The 25,540-nt window shown below is 39.0% G+C and overlaps 1 protein-coding gene across 1 annotated transcript in view; it reads right to left on the bottom strand.

The window, feature by feature from the left end:
- Positions 1-4,133, bottom strand: part of LOC119538676 (IQCJ-SCHIP1 readthrough transcript protein) — an 802,368-nt gene extending 798,235 nt beyond the window's left edge. Inside the window, 1 exon segment of the mRNA XM_037841819.1 lies at positions 4,045-4,133. Within this exon segment, the coding sequence (XP_037697747.1) occupies positions 4,045-4,053 (9 nt within the window). The 5' untranslated portion in view covers positions 4,054-4,133.
- Between the last annotated feature and the right edge of the window lie 21,407 nt (positions 4,134-25,540).

Genomic DNA, 25,540 nt, shown 5'->3' on the forward strand with positions numbered 1-25,540 from the left:
TAAGGAAGTACTCACTCTTGGGTGCCCACCCTTCACTGGTATAATCCTAAGAGTGAATGAGTGTCTCCAAAGAGTGAATGAGTGCCCCACTTGCTTCATCTTGGGTTTCTGTGGCATATTTTGTAGAGATACCACCTTGGCAGCCAAGGATATGCACCTTCAAAAGAGAACTTGCTATTTTCCTTCAAAAAAAGTTTGAACTTGCTATTAAGCTGCAAGAAGTGCAGTTAGCTGACAGTCTACAGCCACAGAAGCTTCAAGATCAGCCTCAACTTTCAAGTCAAGGCCATGCTCTTTCCAGGAACCCCCAGGCAGTGACTAAGTATGGTAGGGGTTCTAAGACCTGGCTACTTCTGTCCAAAGTGGGACTGTAATGGGCAGTCTTTGCTCTGTAGGTCCCTGTTGGATTGAATGGGATTTGTCAGGGCTGCATCATGGTCTGAAGGCTTTCCCTGCCCAATTCCACTTCTTGCCTCTTTATCTTTACCCTCCAATAAACCACTTGCAGTACAAATTCTCTCTCATCATCTGCTTCCTAAAGGACCTAAATGATACCCCCAGTAAGTAAATGGCCATATCAGCCTGGCCTGAGAGCTAGAGATGACATGATAAGATGAGGAGTCCTTGTAGCAGAGTGGTTAGAAGGCTGGTCTCAGAGTCAGGGTTCAAATCCCAGCTCTGCCCCTTCTGAATATGTGCATCCTTACACAAGTTACATAACTTCTGAGTATCTCAGTTTCTTCATTTGTAGAATGGGGATATTAATAGTATGTGAGGACTAAATGAGATCAGGCATTTACAATACTTAGCACAGTGCCTAGCCTATAGTAAGCCCTCAAGAAATGTTAATTAATGTTATTATATAGATTTTGAAATGTAATTTACAGAGGTTTTCCGGTATAATGGAAGGGAAGAATTTTTTACTTTCCCATAGAATTTTCAACAGGATATAATAAGGCTAATAAAGATGAATTAAAAACTTTTAAAACCCAAGCCTGTGGCTTTTTCTTTTTCAATTTCATTTCCTGTTACTTCCACTATGGCTACTCTCTATCACCTTGTTGTCTCCTGCTATGATTTACCTCTTCCCTTCTTTCTTTTCCATCCGTTCAAATGTATATTCCTCTCCTTTCCATCAATTCCTGTTAATAATCTATTTCAAAGCTTGTTTGAGAGCTCACCTTCTGCAGAGAATCTTCCCCGACCAGTCTGCCTCCCTACCGCCAACCGTAATCATTCATCATCTACTGGTAAAGCCTAAGGATTCTAACACTTTCAAACTAGAACAAAAGCAATGTAAGTCTCAACCCATATTACAGGTGTCTGTGTTTCCATAAGCAATTGTTAATGACAAATTAGCCAGAACAGCATCTCTTATTTCTCTAAGTAAGAACTTCCCTCGCCCACCAGCCTTTTTGTCCCAAGGCTAGAAGTTTGCTTGGCAGATGCCCAATAAATGTTTACTTAAAGGATGAATGTCTTCAGCTGTGAATGCACGGTCAGTCTACAAAGTATAATTTTTATATCATCTTTCTCTACATGAGACTTAAAAAATGAAATGGTTGGTAAGACAATCTCAGTCATATAATATGGAAACTATTATACAGGGGAACTGTTTTATGATCATTTCAGGTATCATGGGTAATAAAAATCTGTTTTATAAAATAAGGGTCTGGCTTATAATACATCTAAAAGCCAGTAGGAAATCATAGAGACAGATGGCAAACATGGCATTCTTTCCTTTTGCTATTTAATACATATAACATTCCCAACAAAATGGCCCTGAACGTTTTCCTGTCACCACAGAGTGCCACATAAGCTCAGAAAAAGAAAACCTCTTTTTACACCGATGAAACTGACTTCAAACAGAATAACCAACTTCAAAAATAGCACAAAAGTGTTTTGTAATGTGGTAGAGTGCAAGGAATGTTTTACATAGCTTAATGTTTTATAGACGCATTAATGCATATTGCAATACATACAAAAAATATTACTAAATCTTTAGTCATCCTATGCATACAATCTGAAACTCTCATCAAGATATTTCCCCCATTCAAAGGCAAGATTCCTAAATTGAATAGGACACAATCTTAAGTGTATTAATATTGGAAATGAATAGCACCTAAAATAAAAATCAGTTATACATAGAGCAATACATAAGTATAACGTTAATAGCTTACACAGGATTTTAATGGTTTCTAATATAATATGCCCTTTCAAGGAACCATTCCTGCATATTGAAATGCATTTTTACTGTTGTACTTTGAGTAATTATGATTTGAACATGGTTGATAAAATCAGCATTAAAAGTTCTGTAATAATTTTTGAAATATACATAATGCTCTGTAATTGCATAGCTCTATAAATGATAAAACATTAAATCTGGAACATTAAAAAGTAAAGTAGTTTTTCACACTGACTTCCAAGAATATACATTTTTATTGTTACAATTCAGTAAACTATTTTACTGAAGTTTACAATTCTCACCAATTCAAAGCAAACCTAAATCAATTGTTTGTTTTATAATCAATATCATAAAGCAAATATCAATAAAAGCCAATATAAAATAATTAACCTATGTATTACATCATTTAAAATGCAGTGAGGAACTGCAATTAGATGGCATTAATACTATCCTAATCTGTTCCACTTAAAAGTTAATATTTAAGGTGCTCCCATTTTCAAATATCAATACCCACTGTACATTTACAAAACTCAGTTGCAAAAATCTATTTTATTTAATTTCTCAGAAAATGACTAGTTCAACCTAAGTTTGTTTGTGAATACTATCTGACTTGCTACATTATTTTACTATCCTCACAACAATTAGTAATTATTTTCTCTCAAAAACAAGGATATACTGCAAAATGAAAGAATTGTAATATGAAGAAAAGAAAGCAAGTTTTTATTACACAGGTGAGCAATAATCAAGATAAGATGTTTTTCTTAAACATACAGCACATTATAGTCATAATTAGCTCACCACCTCTGTTAAAAATATTCATACACGTTTTTCAAATTAAGTATTACATAAAGTATGCCATCATCTTTCTAGCTTGAGGACTTGACATAACATTTAAGTCTGAACCTTAAATCATGCGTCTCTATAACTGGAAGAACAGGTCTCATGGATGTAAATTTCACCCAATGAGAGGAGGGATGCTGAATGTATTATTAATTGCTAAGTAATTTCTTAATTTTAGAATCTAGCACCCAACACTGGCAAATAAATTATGTGATTTAAGAGCTCACACTCTCATCCTGCTTTACTAGAGTTCAGTAAACACATGCACATCCTAAACGTACAGTGTGAATGTGATTTCTACAAGCCAGAAAACATAGCAGGATTCAGCTATAGCAAATCTACTCCCATCTACTTATTATTCAGGCACTAGTATTTAGAATATCTAAAATGCCTGCCAAACACTGCAGCTCACCGTCCCCCTGGGGTTACTCTGAAACAGAACCACATCTCTGTCCCTCAATGATTACTGAGTTTTAAGAAGGCAGGTAACAAGGGGTAGAAATTCTTGTGTAGCAGCAAGATAACTCTTCTCTCCAAATGTTCAAAAACCAACACACACACACACACACACACACACACACTCTACACTCACCTTTTTTTAAGAGAGAAAGGAGGCTTTTTAAAACAGGCGTCTAAAACATGCCGTTTGCATGGGAATGAAAAATGTATTTTTCCTATACTTCCTGCTTATGTATAAGATGTTTACAGATCCGATTAGAAAACCGAGGTATACATTTAAAAGTATTGCTTTCAATGAGATTCCTTTAATGAAAGATGCTTTTACAGAAATATGTCTACATAAATAATGCATATTTATATACACATGCCTACATTAACAAGGACACACACACACACACACACACACACACACACCTGGACCAATAATTAAGCCCACACTGTTCTACAACCCCTTTTGACATTTTTTAACATGCATCTTTTTCAAAAGATTTTTAAGAAATAATAAACAGCTGCGTGTAATGCATGCCAAACTGGCATGTTTAGAGGAGCAAATACATTACCAGACGCATTTTGAAGTTTCTGCAACACCTGCAGGTAAAAGGAGACTGTGAATTGGATGCTGGCGCACGATATTCCTCAGAATCACAGAGCTCGGTGTGACTGTGGGGGAATGTGCGGCGAGTCTGAGGCTGGAAACCTTTGAGTTGAGCTCACTCTAGGCATCAGAAAACCTCAAAGAGGGGAAAGAAAAAGGCAGCCCACAGACAGCTAGATGCGAAACTTCTGGCACCGCTCCAGCTGAGGAATGAATTCTCTGTAATTTGGAGACGTATAGTGATGGAAATGAAGAGAAACTTGGATTTACAAGGGAATTTGCTCAGCCATGCAGAAATGGGCAGGTAACAGTCTCACAGCTCATTGTAAAACAGTCATCCAGGAACAAGACTGACTCACAAAATTAACAGGCTTCATTTTTGAAAAAATAAAAAGGCTACTCCAGCCAGCTTCCCAAGATGCCTTTACAAACTTCAAATGGATCATTCCGTCAGCTATTTGTTGCACATTTTATTAATCCCAGTGCAGAGGTAAACTGGAAAATCTAATTCCTTTTATGTAGAAAACTGGATTTATTGCTTCTTTTTATAATGCACTTTAGACATATAAATGCATAGATTTACTTACAGAGTTCTTTCTCAGGTAAATCCACTACTGTTTGGTCCAGATAAAATGTTAAAAGCCTGGTTTGCAGCTTTTCAAGTAAGTGGAGAAAAAAATGTTTTAGAACTCAGAAGCTGAACTGAGTACCAATATTGAAATGTAGAGTTTGAAGCAAAGATAGTATAAAGGAAAAGCCCTGAACCATTAAGTGACACAAAAGAGATACGGTTATACATGAGCATTGAGCAGGCAGGTGAATCAAGTGTATAAATATAAACATAATTAAGGATAGAAAGAAAAGAGCCTTGGCAAATTAAGTTCTTAGAGGCAAGAGCTGTGGTTTTTGTTTAGGCTTACAAATAGGCTAATAATTTCTAGGGAGCACATGTGGACTTCACCTTGTGTGAAGAACTCGTAAACCTCACAAATAGCAGAGAATGAGTTCGGAAGGCATTGCATGCTGGCAATCTATATTCAAATGTAATGAGGAGAAGGACAGTATTACCGTGAAGAATGTTGTCATATTACATTGTGCCTTTGTGGCTTAACTACTCATCCAACCTTGCAAATGGCCATTTGCCTGGACTCAATAGCAAATGTGCTATTGATAGGAAGGAGGAGGCGGGAGGCTGATTTTATTTGTTTTACTACGTTCCCACATTTGGGAGGCTGGGGAATGAACTGCCTGGGCTGATGGTGGGAGTAATTCTTTTCAAGGCCACATTTATCCATTATAAATTTGAAGCGGAATTAATGATGACCAATTAAGCTATTTATTATTTTAACTTTTGGGGTCAAGGGCGGAGCAGTGTTTATGTTTACTGATAGAGAGTCGAGGGCAAGATTGCCAAAGAATGCCAGCCTCACCTTTAAGCATGCTCGATAAACACGTATTGACTGAGGAGCTTCCAATCTCCTCACATTCCAGTGCCCAGTCCTTTCTGTCAAGGAGACTTTTTTCTCATCTCTGCACTGCTATCTGCTTCATCCAATCACTGAACAAATATCTACTGATAAGATACTCTACCAGTGGCCATGGGGAACACAATGGCACTTATGATGAGACCCTCTCTCAGATCGCTTACCATCGTTAGACAGTACAGTGGGGCTCAGTAGGGGATGGACACCTCACAATTACTTAAAAATATCCATGCTCACCACCACCTCTTCTTCCGTTTTTGATTACTTTTGGTGGGATGCGGCAAGCAAAGCATGCACATGGATTTTGAATAAAGCCCTCCCCAGGTTAATCTGATTAAGTCCCCTCCTATGCTCCATAGGGTCAACAGCAATTCAAGAAGATCATTACAAAACCCTCTAGGAATCCAGAGGAGGGCATCCCATCCACCATTGCCTGCCAACTCAAGCTACATGGCTATTCAAGCTGACCCAAAGGCCTGTGTCTTTGCCAATCACCCCACCATGGGGAAGACCCACAGTTAAATAGAGTCAGGGTCTTCATGTTTCTGAATGAATTTGAAGGCAAGAGTGAACCCAAAGCTTTTGGTTCTTTCCTGCAACCTCTCTGAGCCTCTGTTTACTTATCTGTATAGTGCTAGGGCAGGGTGGGCTTTGCACTTGATTCCTCTGCCAAATCATATACAAAGGCCCTCTCTGAGAAAGCCAGTTCTGTGCTACATTGGCACCCATGCAAGGCAAGCCTGAGGTCAGAACTCCGAATTCCCGACTTCTACCATCTTATTGCTTAAAGGTCTATAGTCAACAAATCAATTCTGGTGGGGACGAGCCTTCAGCCTGAGGAGCTAGGTGCTCAGTATTCACAAGCTACTCCTTCTGCCCTTCTCCAAGGGGGAATCAGTGAAAAATCTGGGGCATGAGAAAAGTACATTGTCTGCCAACTCCCTCCATCTTCAGTCCCAGGAGACTTCCTGGTGAGTGACAGCCTGGAACATCCAAGCAGAGCGGTCACACAGTCAGAAGCCAGGTTACCACCCAGCCCCTCCCTTCACAGCAGATCCCCTTCAAATGGGTGCACAGGGTCTGAGGGGGTGGGCTCAGCACTACAAGAACAGCAGCCCCAGGCTCTACTCCTAAATCTATGGTAGTGCAGGAGCATCCCATGACACTCCTTGAGATACAACAGGAGACTGTGGCCCCACCATCCTCAGACGCCAAGTTTTCTGCCCCCAATGACTATGTCCTGCAAGCCCACTCATGGTGAAAACAAGCACAGCTCAGAGCCAAGGGCCCACCTCAGTCTCTTTCCCCAGTGACTACTCTGAGCTCAGCTCCACCATCCCTCACTCAGGAAGAATCAAACCTTGCGAGGTATTTCAAAGGCAACACTCATGTGACCCACTAAAATAGCAGCCTGCTTATGTAATAACTACTAGAAAATAGATGTTTTCTATCTCCTCTAATTTTAAGTTAACAGAATCAGAAAATCTTGGTCTTGAAGCCCAAAGAAATAAGGAAAAGCACAATACTCAAAGCACTGCAGAAATATTAGAGACAGACTGACCTGAGTTTGAAGACAGGATTCTCTACTTAGTAGATGTGCATATTTGAAGAAGCCATTTAAATTCTGTCCTACCATTTCCTTGTCTTTTATAAAGCAAGCAGATGACAACAACAAAAATCAAACAAAATTTTCAAAGCCCTACCTTATGTAGTTATTTTGAAGATTCAAATCTGAAAAACGGCAAATCATCAATCACCCAATAAATAGTAACTTGTGTTATAATGATCCAGTTTCAATTGCCTTTGCTACCCCATTGGCCTATGAGCTCCTTGAGGACAGAGGCCACGTCTGACTCATGCCTACCGCCCTTGTATCAAGAATACCAAGTGCCTCCACATCCATTCCACAAGTTTTATTGGGCACCTACTTCTACCGTGTTCTGGGCTGTAAGCCAGCGACATGGCAGGGAGCAAGACAAACATTGGACCTGCCTTCATGTTGCTCACAGTCTAATGAGGGAGATACAGTGCCATGAATTACTAAAAAAATATATTAAATAATGAAGTAATGGTAATCTTTTTAGATTTTTTGCTCATTAGAGTCTAGTCAATGACAAGGGCACAAATAGAAGAACATTTGTGACTACTTTGAATAATTACCTTTAAACCTGGGGACCTGAGGTGGATGGGCTGTTCCCCAATAAGTGGCAGCTTCTCCCCATGGGACCCGTCAGGCCAGCCCAGGCAGCTCTTTGATCTGTCCTCACTGTCTCTTCCATCCTGTAGGCGATGGTTCCTGGTTCCGACCTCGCTGTTTTACATCCAAGCTCTCTGAAATGCAATAACTTCTTTTTTTTAAAGAGCAATAGGGATTTTAATTAAAGTTCCAGGGATCCAGCCAAGGATATTTTTCTAAAAGAGAAGCAATATCTGTCTTTGGAGTCAGAACATTTCGTAACAGAGACCTCATTTACTGCAATGAATGATAAATCGTTATCTAGCCTGCGCTCTCACAGGGACCTGATGGTGGAGTATTTGTGTGAGCAAGTGTGTGCGCGTGTGTGTGTATGTGTGTGTGTTTAATGCCAATCTGCCTAATAAGGACAGAGCCAGAGTATAATGCACTCCAGTTACTTAAACCATTCAGATGTTTAAGGCAGACAGTTAATGGAAGAACACAACGCTCTCTCTTAAGGGGAAGAGATTACCTTTTGTGCTCCCTGATGATTCCTTTGATTTAAAAGGCTTTGGCTACAAGACTCCCAGGAAACAGCATTAGATAAGAGTTCAACTTCTCCAAGTGCTTGCTGGTCAGCAGACGTCTACCACACACCTCAGCCAGGGAGGGACCATGTGAGATACTGCTTTTCTTTGCCACTCACACTGAGTGGTAAATGATTCTAAAATAAAACAAGGTCCGGATATCATAGCTGGCAGGTTTTGTTGCTGTTGTTTTTGTAAATCCACGCTTGCTGCTTGGCAAATCCCTGATAATCCCCACTCATCAAGCCAGTCAGTGGCTAAAGAAAGTGATCTCAAAAGACACCCAGGTTCCTCCATGAACTGAAAAACTTGTCTACATCTGTGTGTGCAGTGAGGGGGTCGTCTTCCTTTTTGACCCAACTGGGGGTCCTTCGATACTGTGAAATGGAGGCATTAGTGGAAGACTTGTTAGGAGTTGGCGGACTTTCTTGGGCAGAATGGCTGGAAGCCTGGAGGTTTCTGGTGTCTACCCACCCCAAAAGGCCCTGGCACTGCTGTGGGGCAGTAACCACAGATGTTTCCCAGCACAGACAGCTGAGGGACAGACTGCCATGGATCACGAGAAGGCTCAGCCAAGGTACTAGCTGGGTGCCATTACTGGGTCTGTAGACTTGGAGCAGGGAGCTGAGGCAGTGGCATTGAACTCCTTTACCCATGACATTATGGATGCTATTTCTCTGAGTCCAAAGGGCAATGGCTAAGGAGGTGATTTTACAAAAGGGTGGTAGACAGTGGCATGACAGATAGACATCTCAGCCCCGATAGACAGTGGCATGACAGATAGACATCTCAGCCCCCAAACACTTGCTTATCTAAGGGAAAATACTTGATCTGTTTCTCTTCTCTTGTAAGCCATCAACAATTAGGCTAAATTACTCCCAATATAACTTTTAGCATTAATTCCAGCTAGTGATATAAAATCACAGAATAATATATAATATACACACACATATATATAAACCATTCTATACGCTATTAAGGCAAATAATTGTTTTCTTTAAGTGACAACTGCAGGTGACAATACTTTCAAACCCAGGAATGCCAGCCAGTGGAAGAAAATGAAAATACCCACAAAAATGCAACACATGGAAGGTAAGTGACTAGGAGTCAGTTACCAAATCAGAATCAAGAACTGGTATCTAGAAGAATCATTGATGCTCAAAGTATATAGAGCAAGGGGGCTGCTGCAGCAGGTACAATTGATCTTCACGACAAAGGAAACGGGCCCACACGCCATCCGGTGTCGGGTGAGCACTAGGCTCGGGGTCAGAAGACTCAGGGTCCCCAGTGCTGCCCCATCTCCTGGCACTGTGACCTTAGCCTCAGTTCTCTCATCAGTGTAGTGGGGATTATATCTGCCCTGTCTACTTCATACTGTTGCTATGTGAAAAACAATACTACATATACCAATTTTTATACCAGTTTAAAAACAGTATTAAAAAATGTATTGTGTTCATACTGCCCAGCCTCTGCGCAAGGGATCAGGGAATCATTAGTAAATCACAAATGTTTTATCAACATAATGTCTTAGCAAAATGGGAAAGGACCTATAAGAACCCCATGAGGGAGTCTGCATGTAGGGGATTAAGCTGGATGAAAGTGAGAGGCAAATAGTTTCAGTGGCTGAGAGATTTCAAATGGAGTCGAGAGGCCACTCTGGTGGACATATAGATAACACCTCTTATAGGTGGTATGCACTATATAGATAACACCTTGTTCTAGTTTGCTAATGCTGCAGAACGCAAAACACCAGAGATGGATTGGCTTTTATAAAAAGGGGGTTTATTTGGCTATACAGTTACAGTCTTAAGGCCATAAAGTGTCCAAGGTAACACATCAGTAATCAAGTACCTTCACTGGAGGATGGCAAATGGCGTCCGGAAAACCTCTGTTAGCTGGGAAGGCACGTGGCTGGCGTCTGCTCCAAAGTTCTGGTTTCAAAATGGCTTTCTCCCAGGACATTCTTCTCTAGCAAGCTTGCTCCTCTTCAAAACGTCACTCACAGCTGCACTCCGTCCGGAAAACCTCTCCTTGAGCCAGCTCATTTATATGGCTCCACTGATCCAGGCCCACCCTGAGTGGGTGGAGCCACACCTCCATGGGAGTATCCCACCAGAGTCACCTCCCACAGCTGGGTGGGGCACATTCCAAGCAAATCTCACCAGCACCAAAACGTCTGTCTCACAAGACCACAAGGATAATGGCATTTGGGGGACACAATACATTCAAACCGGCACACACTTCTTAGGTTATGTATTGGAATAGCTAGAAGTAAATACCTGAAACTACCAAACTCCAACCCAGCAGTATGGACTCCTGAAGACAATTATATAATTATATAATAATGTAGATTACAAGGGGTGACAGTGTGATTGTGAAGACCTTGTGGATCACACCCCCTTTATCTAGTGTATGGATGAGTAGAAAAATGGGGTTAAAAACTAAAGGACAAATGGGGTGGGATGGAGGGATGATTTGGGTGTTCTTTTTTCACTTTTATTTTTTATTCTTGTTCTGGTTCTTTCTGATGTAAGGAAAATGTTCAGAGATAGATTGTGGTGATGAACGCATAACTATGTTATCATACTGTGGACAGTGGATTGTATACCATGGATGATTGTATGGTGTGTGAATGTATTTCAATAAAACTGAATTTAATAAAAAAAAAAAAAAAAAAAGTAATATAGGACCCCCCTCCAAAAAAAAAGAAAGAAAATAAAACTCCCCAGTCCCCCACCCCCACCCACTCCCACTCCCCATGCCCACATGCCTAACAATCTGGCCCAGTCAGGGGTAGTGCACTTCAATTAAGTGCTAGGCTTCCAGAGAGCCTTGTAGATTGACTGTGAAAGTTCTTGCTCAACTGAACTGAAACCTTGCAAAGTGGCCACCACTAAGACTCACCGAGGAATTCCTCATATAAACAGTAGTCAATGTCAATTAACCTTTGTGAACATGGAAAATAAAGGAAAGGCTGAGGAATTAACAAGGAGACAAACACAGATGCCAGACATAAGCACGATGTTGCTGTAAACGCTACAATCACATGGTGGTTAATTTTAGTATACTAGGAATGGCTCTCATGATGAAAGATCTGTTCTAAAAATGGAAACGTTAGAAATAGGGACTGAACCTAATCTATATTTTTCCCTATGGTTAGTCCCACGTCGACAGTGAGAGTGTAAATATTTATTGAAGAGACCATATTGGTACTTTCAGAATGTTTGAGGAATCAGTAAATATATTGCATTCGGCTGTGTATCATTCAACATCCTTAACTGAAGATTCAAGCAAAATTAATTAAATTCATAAGTTATGAAGACATCTTTTTCCCTAAGGGGAAAAACAGGACTCAAGAAGTATAGAACTGAGTGACAACAACATCACTTGGATCCAATACCGGCCTGGGGCAGTGATGCAACTGGAGGCTCCCACCCCCACTACTTGGCCTAACCCCCTTTTCAACATCCCCACCTTCATCCAGCAATATCTGGAGCCTCAAAGGATGTGCCTGTACAACCCAGCAGACAAGTCCGGCTCCATCCAGACCCACCCTCACCCCATGACCACAAATACCCCACTCAACACCCCCAGGACCTAGATAGGTGCACACTGGGTACACAGTCCTGCCCTCAAAATTTGGACCAGGGTGAGAGGACCTCACAGGTCCTGGAAACCACCTTGGGGATCATCTAGTTAGATAGGGACTTCTGGAGCCTGGGCTACCAGAGTGCACTCTATGAAGAGGAGGCATAGACCCCAGGCAGGCATTGCCCCTTTGTTCTTGGATCCTTCATCCCTTAGGGAGGGGTATAACTGGAGAAAGATATAAGCCAGGCCCTTTAAGATGCAGAAGTCAGGGCAAGGACCCTGCTCGACCAGGTCTAAGGAAGTTCTCCTTGAACCCATCACCCTTTTAGCTAAATTCTCTTCTCCCTGTGATTCCCTAAATGATAAACTTGATGAACAAGTGCTCTATAGCCAAGGTTCCATTTCCCCATTGACGTCTTTGATAAAGCTATTGTTTTTTTACAGTATCTCACATTATGAGTTGTGTCCTCACTACCGAGTAAAATTATTTTCCCCAAGAACACTTGTTATTTTCTTCTTACCAAATTCAATTTTGGAGCTGTGGGTTTTCTTGTTTTTTTGTTTTTTTTTCCTTTCCTTCTTTTAACAGCGAATAGCATTCTTCAGCTTTACCTTATCTAGCCTTGTTCCGCCCATGTGTCCCTTTAATCATAATGGCATCTATTTCCTCTGCCACTACTTTTCTTTCCCTTCCTCCAATATCTGTTCATTGGTGGTAAGTTCTCATTTGCACCTGAGATCCTTCTGACTCAAAGCATAGATGTTCATATCTGTTCCCATGGTTTTAACCATCAGTTTCACTAATCCCAAATGTACTTGTGCAATTTTCTTTGACCTGAGATGCCTCCCTCTGCCTTTACAGCAAACCAAATCCCTTTTTTATTTTAAAACTCTAAGTTCATCTTCTTTATGAAGTATTTCCATATTAACTGCACTTAGACCTAATCATTCCAGAAAGCATAATAATTAAAAGGTTGGAGATCCTTTCCCTGTGTAAGTGAAATGGAGGAGTACACAGAGATGGTAAAGAGTGTTCCTCTGACTTGGAAATTGATTGGTATTATCTGTGCGCCTAGGGTCATGTTTCTCATACTTTGGTGTGCACAGAAATCATCCAGGAATCTTGTTAAAAGGCAGATTCTGGGATTGGGAATGAGAATTTGCATTTCTAACCAGCTCTGAAGTCTTGCTGATGTCAGTGGGTCACACGTTGAGTACCAAGAGCCTAGAAGGCTGTATTGCAAACTTTTCTGAGTACAAGTTTGGATTTAGCAGGGGAATGACATAATTGATTAGGATGTCTGTCATGAGCACAGGAAGAGAGAATGGTAGCACTGATTGAATTATTCAATGATTCATTGATTCATTGATTTAGTCAACAAATAGTTATTGAGCATCAACTACATGTCAGGCACTATGGGCAGAGTACAACGGAGAAAGTCACTGTCCTTGTAGAGCTTACATTCTAATAGCTAGGGAGACAATTATAAAGCAATCAAATAAACAAGATCTTTTTAGATAGTAGTAGGTGCTATAAAGGCGATGCAGGTGATTAAAAGGTGATGCACACAGAGGAACTAGAGAAAAAAACTTTCAACTGCATGGTCAGGGAAAGCCTCTCCAGTGAGGTGATATCTGGGCTGAGGCCTGAATAAAGGAGACAATCCAGACATGTGAATACTATGGGAGTAGTCTTTCATCAAAGAGAAGAGGAAAAACAAATGCCCAGGGTCAGAAAGGGGATCACAGGGACAGATATTTGCTATCCTTGAACAATGAAAAAAGTACAGGCATTGAATTCAGGCAAATATGTGTCCCAATCCCAATTATCCTACCATGGACAAGTTATTTAACTCAATCTTTACTTAAAAATATGTATATTCTTATTTTCTGCCTATTCTATGCTAGGGGCTTTGCTAGATGCCAGAGATACAATGGTGAATAAAACAGATGTGATTCCCACCCTCTGGATGGGGCTTCCATTCCAGACCCTCTAAGACTATGTTCTCACGTATAAAATGGGTAAGATAATACTGACTTTGCAGAGAAGTAAGCATCAAATGAAATAATGTTTTGAAATTTTTAGTTACCCAACCCTAAATAAGTATTCAATAATTTTTAGAATCACTCTCTTCCTCACATACATGGCTGTATAATATTGTCAAAGCATATATACCTTTGGCATATTTAAGGCTGATTTTCAAAAATGTGTTCTATTTTTCCCCTTAAATTATAAATTCTAAAATTTAGAGAACATAAAATTTTACAGCTGCTTGGCACCTTAGAGAGCACTTCATTCGTTCAATTCAACAGATATTTTACTGAGTGACTAATAGATAGATAGATGGATATATAGATGGATGGATGGATAGATAGAAAGATAAATAGTTTATGGATCAATTGTTAGCTGATTGTATTACGAAGAAAAGTAGAGCAAGATAAGGTAAGGTAAAAGGGTGGTTCAGAGAGTCCTCACATTAAGATCACATTTAGGCAAAGAACTGAAGGAGGGAATAAGTTGTCTGAGTTTCCGGAAAAAAGATTTTTCAGGCAGAGGAAACAGCAAGTGCAGAAGTCCAGAGTGGTCAGTGTATTGGCGAACAGGAAGGTCAATATGACAAATTCCTTCGTTTTATTAAAGAGGAAATTGAGACCTAGAGAAGTAACTTTGGCAGACCCAAGTGTATCAGTTAAGTTCATTTGAGCTGCTGTAACAAAAATGAACCATGATTCAAATGCAAGAGAAGTATACATCTTGTTCACATTAATTCTAATACCAGTGCTCCAGAGCAGTGGGAAGCTCTTTTCCAAGCAGTGATTCAGGACCCCAGCTCCTTTCATACTGTGTCTCTGCCATCTTCAACACATGGCTTCCAAGCTTCCATGACTTCTGTGTCTGATGGAGAACCACATAAAGAAGGTTTATAATGGGCCAAGTCTGGAAGTGACACACATCACTTCCACTCATCCTGTCTTGGCTATACTTAATCATTTTGCCATCACCCACCACAAAGGAGGCTGGAAAATATAGCCCAACAGGAAGATGAGGAAAAGGGTTTGGTGAGCAGCTAGCCAGTCTCTGCCAGCCCTGGGCTTTCTTCCTTTGCAATACACACTTGAATTAAAACCATGTTCTCCATAAAGTGGTCTCTATTTTAATGATAGTCAGTGCTAATTTTGATAAAGGGAGATAGAAGAACCCCTAATTATCTACTGACAGCCAAGCTAGATATCTGCTTCCAGTCAAAACACTCTGTTGGTCAAGTAGTTTAGTCTTGCTGAGATGGGAATACTGGAGTAAGAGAGACACGTTAAATGGAGTGAAGGTATGTATTCAAATCAAACTGAGAGATGATGTGATAAAGAAGGAAGAGTGCATCAACAGAAAATCGTATCATAACCCCAACTTCACCTGCCTCCATTAGCTCCCAAAATAAAGCTGCCAAGTCAATGACCAGTTGCTCTCTGAAGTTTCTCACCCCAGCATTTCATATTTACAAGATTGTTGTGAAGCTTTCATGGACATTACATTTACAATATTGTCATACAGTAGAATTGTATTACTCTAAATAAAAATTATTCTTAGATATCAAAAGCAGTCCAATTAACGCTTTCAAAAGTAATACACATCTAAGAAAAATATGATTATTAGAGTATAGGTCAGGATACAAATAACCAATAATGAACAAAGTTTATGATTTGAAAACTACACTTTCATGTTGAATTAACAAGCCATAGAAGCCTTTTTAAAAATAGTCATCCATAGTTTTAAATTTTTTAGGGTGGGACAAAAATTATATAATTAAAGTCAAATGAATCCACCCCATATAGATATCCACAATTATATCAATAGCAAGGGCAAATATAAACCAAGGTTTGGTGAATAAAAGTGGCTCAGGCACTCCTTTGACAGAAAATATTACCTAAATAGATGTTAGCCTAGCTTTTATTTAATACTCATTAATGATCAAGAAACATGAGTGAATTAAATCTATTTAATTTTAAATTGATTTTAAATTGAGTAATGCAGATAAGCAGGTTGAAAATCTCCCCAAAATAAAGTCTTGAAAAGATTAAAAAAATATACATAGCCAAAAAAAAAAAAAAATTGGCAAGTGCCTATCAACCTGGAAAAATAAGAGCTGAATCAGTATCATTTCATTTCAATAAATAAATGCTGAGTATGCACCATGAATACTTTCTACTGACTACTTCCTATAAATGATCCTGTTAACTCTAAATAATTGAAAATTTTGATAATTCTTCCAAATCCAGGCATGAGCTTTGTAACCTTACTTGCATTTGGTACCAAGATCTTTCCTCGTGCAAGGACAGGTTAATAACGATGTGGAGGGTTGCTGTGACTTTGGGGCCTGCTTGATGGAGTTAGTGAAGTAGTAACAGGTAATATATGGGCATGGGATACACACAACACAAAGAGAGTTTGTCTTTCTCAGAACTCATTTTCTGTTCCACCGATTTGCCAATTAATCATGAATCATGTGTTGCCTGTGACATTTCCTGTCTTGTCAATCCATAATGATACATTACGTTTATGCTGTTTAATGTCTTCATCTTGACTCTAACACTTAGAAGAGACCCCAAATGTAACACATTTTAACTTGTTCTAAATCACTTTTGAACATAGTATGTGCCAAATTGTAATATTTGTTGGCTTAACAAGTGAATTTAGAATCTGGGAATCTTTTCAGATTAGGTCACAGCAAATGAAAAATAAATCTTGGATATGGTCTTCACACTACGACTGAAGATCTGAGGCCTTTACTGGAAGTGTTGAGATTGATTCGTATCAATAATTATATTGGTAATTATCTGAAAAGCTTTGGGTGGAAGGAAATAGAGGGTTGCTGTGAAGAAAATGGACTCGGGGAGAGAAATCCACAAAATTGAAAAGTGCATTGCAACCAAATTTTATAAAATCCACCTACCAAAGAGTTGACTAATATCTCTGTTAACTTCACATTAAAATATTAAGAGAATATAAAAGATTAAGATCAAATGGCCAATGAGAAAAGACTTTTAAAGATACCATCCTAATTGTAAAAAAATCAGATTTCATAATGAATCAAATCTTTGAAATGGAAATATACTGTATCTAGGAAATGTTAAACTATATGATGAGGTATATTTGATTTTTAAATGAATTAATTGATTCATTTACAATTACAATCATATTTAAAATTCATATTTTATTTAAGATGTATTTTTATTCATAAAACTATAAAGAAATCACTTTGAAGAAAAATTGTGGTAGGCAGAATAAAGGCTCCCTAAAAATGTCCATGCCCTAATCCCCAGAACCTAAGAATATGTTACCTTTCATGCCAGAGAGAAATTAAGGTTGCAGATGGAAATACAGTTGCTAATCAACTGACCTTAAGATGGGGAAATTATCCTGGATTATCCAGGTGGGCCCAATGTATTCACAAGAGTCTTTAAAAATGGAAGTGGAAGCCTAAGAAAAGTGAATGTCAGAGTGATGTTGTATGAGAAAAACTCCACCAGCCCCTGCTGACTTTGAAGATGGAGGAAGAGTCAGGACCAAGGAACGCAGGTGGTCCCAAGAAGTTGAAAAATCAAGGAAATGGATTCTCCCCCAGGGCCTTTAGAAAGGCGTGCAGCCTGCTGACACCTTTGTTTTAGCCCAGTAAGACACAGTAAGATCTCTGCTAGACTCCTGACCTACAGAACTATATGATAATAAATTTGTGTTGTTTTAAGCCATCAAATTTGGGGAAACTTTTTACAGCAGCAATAGAAAACTAATAGAAAGACCAAACATTTTTAAACCATTAGAGCATTATTTATCTGAGATTCATTTCCTACTCACTAAAAAAGTAAAGAAATTAAAATGGAAACTTAAAAAAAAATTAGTTTGCACCATCAATAAGTGAAACAAAACCAAGGATAATGAAAGTAACAACAACAAGACCCAAGTAGGATAATATTTATTTCCAAAAGAATTACCCCAAACTTAAAAACATTTGTATGATTTTTTAATCTGCCCTTTTTAGGCTACTGTGTACCTCCTTTCACAGTGAGGTAAAGAAAAAAAAAAAAAACCTCAAGAAAAATATGATGAAGAATGTCTCAGAGAAAATATTAATGGGTCTTAGACTTCCTCGTCCCCAGGGTGTTGCTTTAGTGCAGCCCAAGCCCTACTTTAGCTTTAACTTTAAAGAGCAAAATATAATATTTGCTTCAAATTCTCTGATGAGCAGAGGTACTGTACCAAGAATAGCAAGCAGATAAACTGTGACAAGGCTGAAATAAACTGTTCCCCAGGTAATAGCAAAACTCCCACTGTTCTTCACTTCATCACTTGGAGAGGGGGAACAGGGGATGGGTAGAGGGATGGAGGGGGATTTTAATTATCACCAATTTGCTGAAGTTGACTTTAACTCAGGCTCTTAATTTCAAGACCTTCCAAAGTTCCAATTCCACATATGCTATGTTTAAACACAAATAAGTACATATAAATAAGCAAGCAGCACCATTAATTAATTATATTTTCACATACCTTATAACTACACAGTGCTGTTGCTTGAAGTCATTTTGAACCTAATATGTTCATTTTGATCATCAAAGACCAATGGAGCTTCATCCATCTTTGATGATTAAAATGAAAATATTACTTTCATTAATATCCATGCATGGTATAATAAGGTATGGTTGTAAAGGTAGGATATTTGCTCAAATGCTCACTTCATACTTCCCTGAAAAATAAAACAAAAATGGTGGTGTGGTGGGTGGAGAGTGCAACAGGAATGTCATCAGTGTGCTGTGCTTTTATTTTGTTTTATTTTATGAAACCATACGAGAACAAAGAGAAAGATGAATGATTTCCTTATTGAGATAACAATGCATCAGAGCACGTGTATTTCAGAATTTGACTTTTATCCATAGCTCTTCTATGGAGCCACCATTTGGAGGAATTGAAGCTAAGGGATTGAAACCCACTCTTGTGCACTTGTCTTCAAGGTCAGTGCATTTTTCTAGTGATATCTCAAATAATCACTTCAGAGAATGACAAGAAAGTTCCCCAATATCCCACATGACCCATGGTGCTAATCTGTAAGCAGAAACTAGGATTCCTTCTTGGAATCTTTTTCCACCCTGAGGCATCAAATTGTATCATAGATTTCTGTGTGCATCAATCCTCAAAAAATACAGATACAAGATTTAGTTCTCAGAAAATACACATTAGTCAGTAGAAACAACCATACAACGGGAAACATTTTTTTCCATAATGAAGGATAATGTCAAATGGCCCTAGCACATTGCTAAGGCCTGTATGTTTTCTAATTTACATTAGAAAGACTTTATATGCCCTTGGGAATGTTAGAAAGATAAAGCTCTTCAGTGATTGTCTCATATCTCAAGTGCCTCAAAACTTGTGCACTTCAATAATATTTGAAAGCTCAAACCTGTAGTTCAGAGTGATGTTTTAGCACTGGCATGTGTTACCTGCTTTTCCTAATATGAAAAGTATATATCCAGCACTGCTTTTGTTTACATTTTAAAAGGCTTTAATCTGCCAGACCATTCTTGCAGCACAAAATCAGGAGAAAGGAAAAAGTGGTGGAGCCAGCCAAATACCAGGCAAGACACAGAAAGTGGTTAAAGTACAGGAATCACACACCCCTCTGGAGCTCTTACAAAGTGATGGCTTGTTGTGACTGCATGTATTGGAGGGAGTATGGGGAGGGGGTGGGTTTAGAGACAGAGTTGAGACACAGGAAATTATGGAGTTCAAAACGGAAGCATTGTCCTCCTGAGCATAAATTAGGTCATTCACGAGCCAAGCTTCCTGGGTTAGCTACGTGCTGGTTGTGTGACATTGGACAACTTGCTTATCTCTTTGTGCCTCAGTTTCCTCGGCAGTAAAATGGGGCTAATAATAGTACCTATCTCATTGGGTTACTCTGGGGATTATATTAACATCAATATATGTAAGTGCCTACAGTAATCCTTGGTGGCATAGAAAGTATTCTACAAATATAGTCTATCATTATAGCACCACTATATTGTATTTTCTTTATCTGTTTGCAGATTATGCCTGCCTCACTGTACTCTTAAAAGGCAGGAACTGCTCCTTACTCTCTCTTATCTTCAGGTCCTTGACCAATCTCTAGTACTTAGTAGGGCCTTAATAAATTCTCACTGAGTGAATTAATTAATAAACCAATCAATAAGTAGTACAACTCCTTTAAGTGGAGGCACTGAAACATGTACTCACTAAAATTGAAAGAAGAAGAAAGAAGGCTTAACTCATCCCAATAGGGTTTGAGAATTATTTTTATGACATTGAAGGGAACTTAAATTAAACACACATATTGTGCATCAAGAAAAAACTGATGAAGAAGAAAGAGTGGGGGATTGCACAGAACATTATCATTTTGTGCCAAGAATTTTAAAGCCAAATCTGGTCTTTTCTATACACACACTACAGAAGATAGACAATTTCTTCAATAGCTCTTTATTTTTCCCCACATTACCAATTAACCTGATGAGAGGGACTTGGCCAAGCTGGCTAGTACAGTAAGAATTTGGATAAGGACTTGCTGAGTGACAATGTTGGCAAACAGCAAACTAGGAGGCTCTCCATCTATTTAATAGTCTCTTCAGCCTTCATAATGCCACCTTCTCTGACTCACAGAGCTTGTTTCCCGAAACACAGTGTTGCTTGGACTTATTCTCAATTTGAAGTATTTTAAAGAGCCATGTGAGGTACTTTTTTCAAAAAAAAAAATAAATAAATTACTTAACTTCATAGTTCGAAAAATCCTTAAGGAGGAGATGATGTAATAAACACAGCCAGTGTTGTTTTTAAAGTATATTTTGCAAACCAAAGCTATTTTTATTACCTATATACCATATTCTCTTTTTGGGGGGGTACGGATAGAAAAGTATTTTAAACAATAATTTGTCTGAATGCCAATAAGTGGCTAATGTTTCTGGTTTACTTTGTTAAAAGCAGAATCTAGAGGAAGAACAAAAATTCCCATTCAGCCCCTGGGAGCTAATTAGTGGGGAAGTTGCATGCTAAAAAGTCATCTCCAAGCGCCACAGATACTTCATTTAAAACCTTGATTTACCTTTCCTGTTTGAATTTATCAGACAGTTCTAGAAGTGAGCCAATTTGTGGTTGTTGGAAAATTAGTATTGCTTAATATTCTCTGAACTCGGCTTTCAAATTCAAGTTTGCAAAGATTTCAGACAGTGATGACAATAGAAAATGGCTGTTTTTGCTTGCTATCATTTCCTCCTAGGAAACAAGGATGAAAAGACTAAAGCATCAAACAGGTCTACTGTCATTTGGAACACATAATCTCTTTTTACATCATTTCTACCTTATGAATTAATCAGTCTCCATATTAAACAATATCAGGTAACAAGTGAGTAATGAAGTCAATGAACTTCACATTTGATCCATTAAAATAGCCTTGACATAGATTCAACCATACTTTGTTGATATTCTTATTATTAGACATGACATCATCTTCTAAAATGTAGTAATACTGAAGGTAGCAATCTTAAAGTAAATTGCAAATAGCCTTGAGTCTATAATATAAAGTTCACCTGACTATTATATTATGTAATTTGCTAATGAGATTAACAATTCAGTTGGTTGGTTCCTCAGAAATTCCTAACTCTCTCACTTTCAAAGTGCGACATTTCAGACACATAAATAGCCCTTTTGAGAACATTTGATGATTGTTATTAATTCAATTCTGGGCACCTGGTGTTAAAAAAGAAAAGTGCATTTTATGACTCCCAGAGTCCAGTGAATTGCCGTATTAATTTGCATAATATGGAAAAACTTCTCAAAACATTTTTCACTAAAATATCAATATTTCTCAAAAGTGTTCCCTTAAAATGAATACGATGGCTGTTCTAGTTTGCTAATGCTGCCAGAATGCAAAACACCAGAAATGGATTGGCTTTTATAAAAGGGGGTTTATTTGGTTACAAAGTTACAGTCTGAAGGTCATAAAGTGTCCAAGGTAACACATCAACAATTGGGTACCTTCACTGGAGGATGGCCAATGGTATCCAGAAAACCTCTGTTAGCTGGGAAGGCACGTGGCTGGTGTCCACTCCGAGTTCTGGTTTCAAAATTGCTTTCTCCCAGGATGTTCCTCTCTAGGCTGCAGCTCCACTGCAGAGTGTCACTCGCAGTTGTTCTTGGGACGTTTGTCCTCTGTTAGCTTCTCTGGAGCAAGAGTCTGCTTTCAACGGCCGTCTTCAAACTGTCTGTCATCTGCAGCTCCTCTCTCAGCTCCTGGGCATTCTTTAGAGTGTCCCTCTTGGCTGTGGAAGCTTGCTCCTTCTGTCTGAGCTTATATAGTGCTCCAGTAATTTAATTCAGACCCACTCTGAATGGGCAGGCCAACACCTCCATGGAAATTATCCAATCAGAGTCATCACCCTCAGTTGGGTGGGGCACATCTCCATGGAAACACTCAAAGGATTCCAGTCTAATCAGCACTAAAATGTCTGCCCCAGAAGATTGCATCTAAGAATATATGGCTTTTTCTGGGGGACATAATACATTCAAACCAGCACAACGGCATAAGTAATATCAAGCATAACTGAAAGGGAAAAACACTTTTTATTTTTTTAATTAACTTCATAAGCAAGAGTGATGTCTTTCCCTAGGATATCTGACTCCTTTTGTCTTGCTTCTAATATCTATTGCTTCAAACATGTAACTCCTTCCCCTAGCAGGGGATGATTTCCATTGCATTTCAAAATATGAATTTCCCTCTCACAGGTTCTAAGCCCTAGAGCATTTCCTATTTCTGCATTTTTCAAAGAGAATGTTTGGGCAATTCCAAATGTGTCCCTCCATGTCGAATCTTACAGTCTCATATATTTGTTATGAAGATAGCTGGAAATAAGAGCCTGAAAATCGTTTTAGTGGGTACTCAGAGTTCTGCCACTCAAACTTTTAATTATAAACTGACATCTAATAAAGCAGAATGTCAGAGAGCTACTGCAACACACTCCCCTTGCAGTTTTACTGTGGACCTTGCCGATCATTTTTAATTAAATAAAAGGCAAGCCCTCCCAGAGCAAGAATTACAATGAAAGTCAGCTTTTCAGTGAAGCAGCTGTGTAAACGGCTTCTAAAATTAGTCTAGTCATTTCCAAGCTGTGTTTTACAGCTTCAGTGTGTCTTCTGCAGTCCATGTCAGGATGAGAAAATGAATTTTCCCAAGAACATTCTAGTCATTTTGGGTCCAGTCCATTTTAATGGTGTCATAGCTAACTCAAACCTCTCAGTCCTAAGCAGTCTGGGCACAGGGAGACATGATCAAAAGGTGGCATTCGAGAAGAGTGTTTGCTTTAATTTAGAAGGTGTTGACAGAGCGATGGATACTGTAATAAAAACCACCAGGCCTCTTTCCCAGGGGATGTATAATCTAAACTAGACAAACAAGAATATAATGAACAACTTGGGCTGACAGGCAGCACTGGCTGTGGATTTCAGACTTCCAGGGAAATTTTTATTTGGACAATAAGGAGGTACTTCTTCAATTTCTATTTCCAACAATTATTTTTACAGAGAAACCAGTGGAGGTGATCACAGAAAGAATTCATACAAGACAGGGTAGGCTTTACCTTCCTGCCCCAAACCGCAGGCCTCCTCTCCCCCACAACACCCCTTCCCACCCCCCAAAAAAAACTGGAATGGGTTTTAATCCTCTCCCAACCCAAACTTCTGCACTGGGGGCTCTTAGAAGATTGGGTGGGAGGAGGGAGACAGAGGGGAGATGGCAGGTGTAGGAGAATTAGAGCAGAGGAGAAGAGGAAAGAAAGAGAATGGAGCTAGCACTGCAGTGTAGGAGAATGTTAGCAAGATTTTGTTTATATCTCTGAAAGCACTCAAATTCATACATAACCACAAATTATCATTTTGCAGCAAGCACTTGCCTTTTTCATCCTTTATTGGTGATAAGCTAAAATTGATAATGCATATGGCACCACCATGTGATTCCTAGGTTTTAGGCTCACTAGACTTGACAAAACAAAGAAACACAAATGATTTCGCTACAGAAAAATGTATTCTAAGGCTGGAAATCAAAGAATGTGAAGTCATTTTCTAGCTGGGAAGAATGGTCAAAGATCAGTAGGGCATAGAGGAAGGGCAATGTCAAAAAACACACTTGTTAGTGCTGAACCCTAATGAGGAGCTTAGAAGCAGTAGCTCACCCACTCACAGCAAGTCACCAGAGCACCTGCCTTGGCAGAAACTGTTCTTTTAGTTCCAGAGGATCTGAATGGTGCTTTACTAGAAGCAGGGGACTGTAAAGTGGCCATTTTGATGTGTCTGTGGAGATCCTTTGACATGTATTCTTGAATGCTGCTTTATCTTACCAAATAAAACACCACAAACACTCTAGATATTGACTTATTTCCTAAGTGACCTAAAAACGGTGAGCAGAGACGGATTTATCATGAAGCTAATGAAGTTTGAGCTTCAAGATCCCTCATTTGCATGACCCCTGTGAAAGCTGGGTGTCGTAGGGCATTCCAGATGGGAAGGGAAGCCAAGTTGCACTCAAGGATTTCTGGTAAATCTCCCAAAGAGATCTCAGAAGAAAGGGACCCGAATCTCCAATGCCTTCCTCATTTGTTGTGATTGCTTTCCCTTCTAAAACAAAACAAAAAACAAAACAAAACAAAAATCACCTTGACATCTAATGTATTCATAACTTTGTGTTCTTTTTCTTAAAGAGGGCCCCCAAAATTGCATAAGATTCTGGCTCCAGAAAACTTGGATCTGACCCTTATCATCATATAAACACCTTTCAATACGTCAGACATCGTACAGCTGGGGTGTTGTCCCGGAGGAATTACGAGAGCCCCCTTTCACTCTCAAAAGTGTCCTGGTTTGAAAGACAAGTTATGTGATCACCCTATGTACAACATAACATAGGATCAAAGAGTCACGCACTGTCATTTACTACCTATGTGGCCCTGGAAAAATTATTTAACTTCTCTGTGACTCAGTATCCTCATATAAGAAATAGGGATAATAGTAAAGACTCATGGGCAGTTGTGAGAATTAAATGAGCTTACATCTGTAAAGCACTTAGAGCAGTGACTGGCACATTGCTAGACATTTTTGTTATTATAATTATCATCATTATCATCATCAATTACTCCTCACTTGTTTTTGAGGTCAATTTCCTCAATGCAGACTTGCAAAATCACTCCTTTATGTGAACGACCTATTTTTAATCATTCTTGAAAATGGCAAATTTGCCTCTAGAAGATTATTTTATTAAAAAAAAATGACCTAGTCCTATGTAATTACTCTCAGAGAATAAAGATAGATTAGTGGCTCATAGAGATACAGCATTGAATTCAACTTAAATAAGAATTTTTCCATGATCAATGTTATCTAACAATAGGCAGCAATGGCTTGGGAAGTGGTGAACTTTCAGACACTGAAAGACTAGCTGACTGTGCTGGTTTGAATCTATTATGTACCCCAGGAAAGGCCATGTTCCTTTAATCCTTTCTTATGGGTGCAGACCTATTGTGGGTGGGATCTTTTGATTAGGTTGTTTCCATGGAGACACGACCCAG

This window comes from Choloepus didactylus, chromosome 1 (assembly GCF_015220235.1).
Source record: "Choloepus didactylus isolate mChoDid1 chromosome 1, mChoDid1.pri, whole genome shotgun sequence".
NCBI lineage: Eukaryota > Metazoa > Chordata > Mammalia > Pilosa > Megalonychidae > Choloepus > Choloepus didactylus.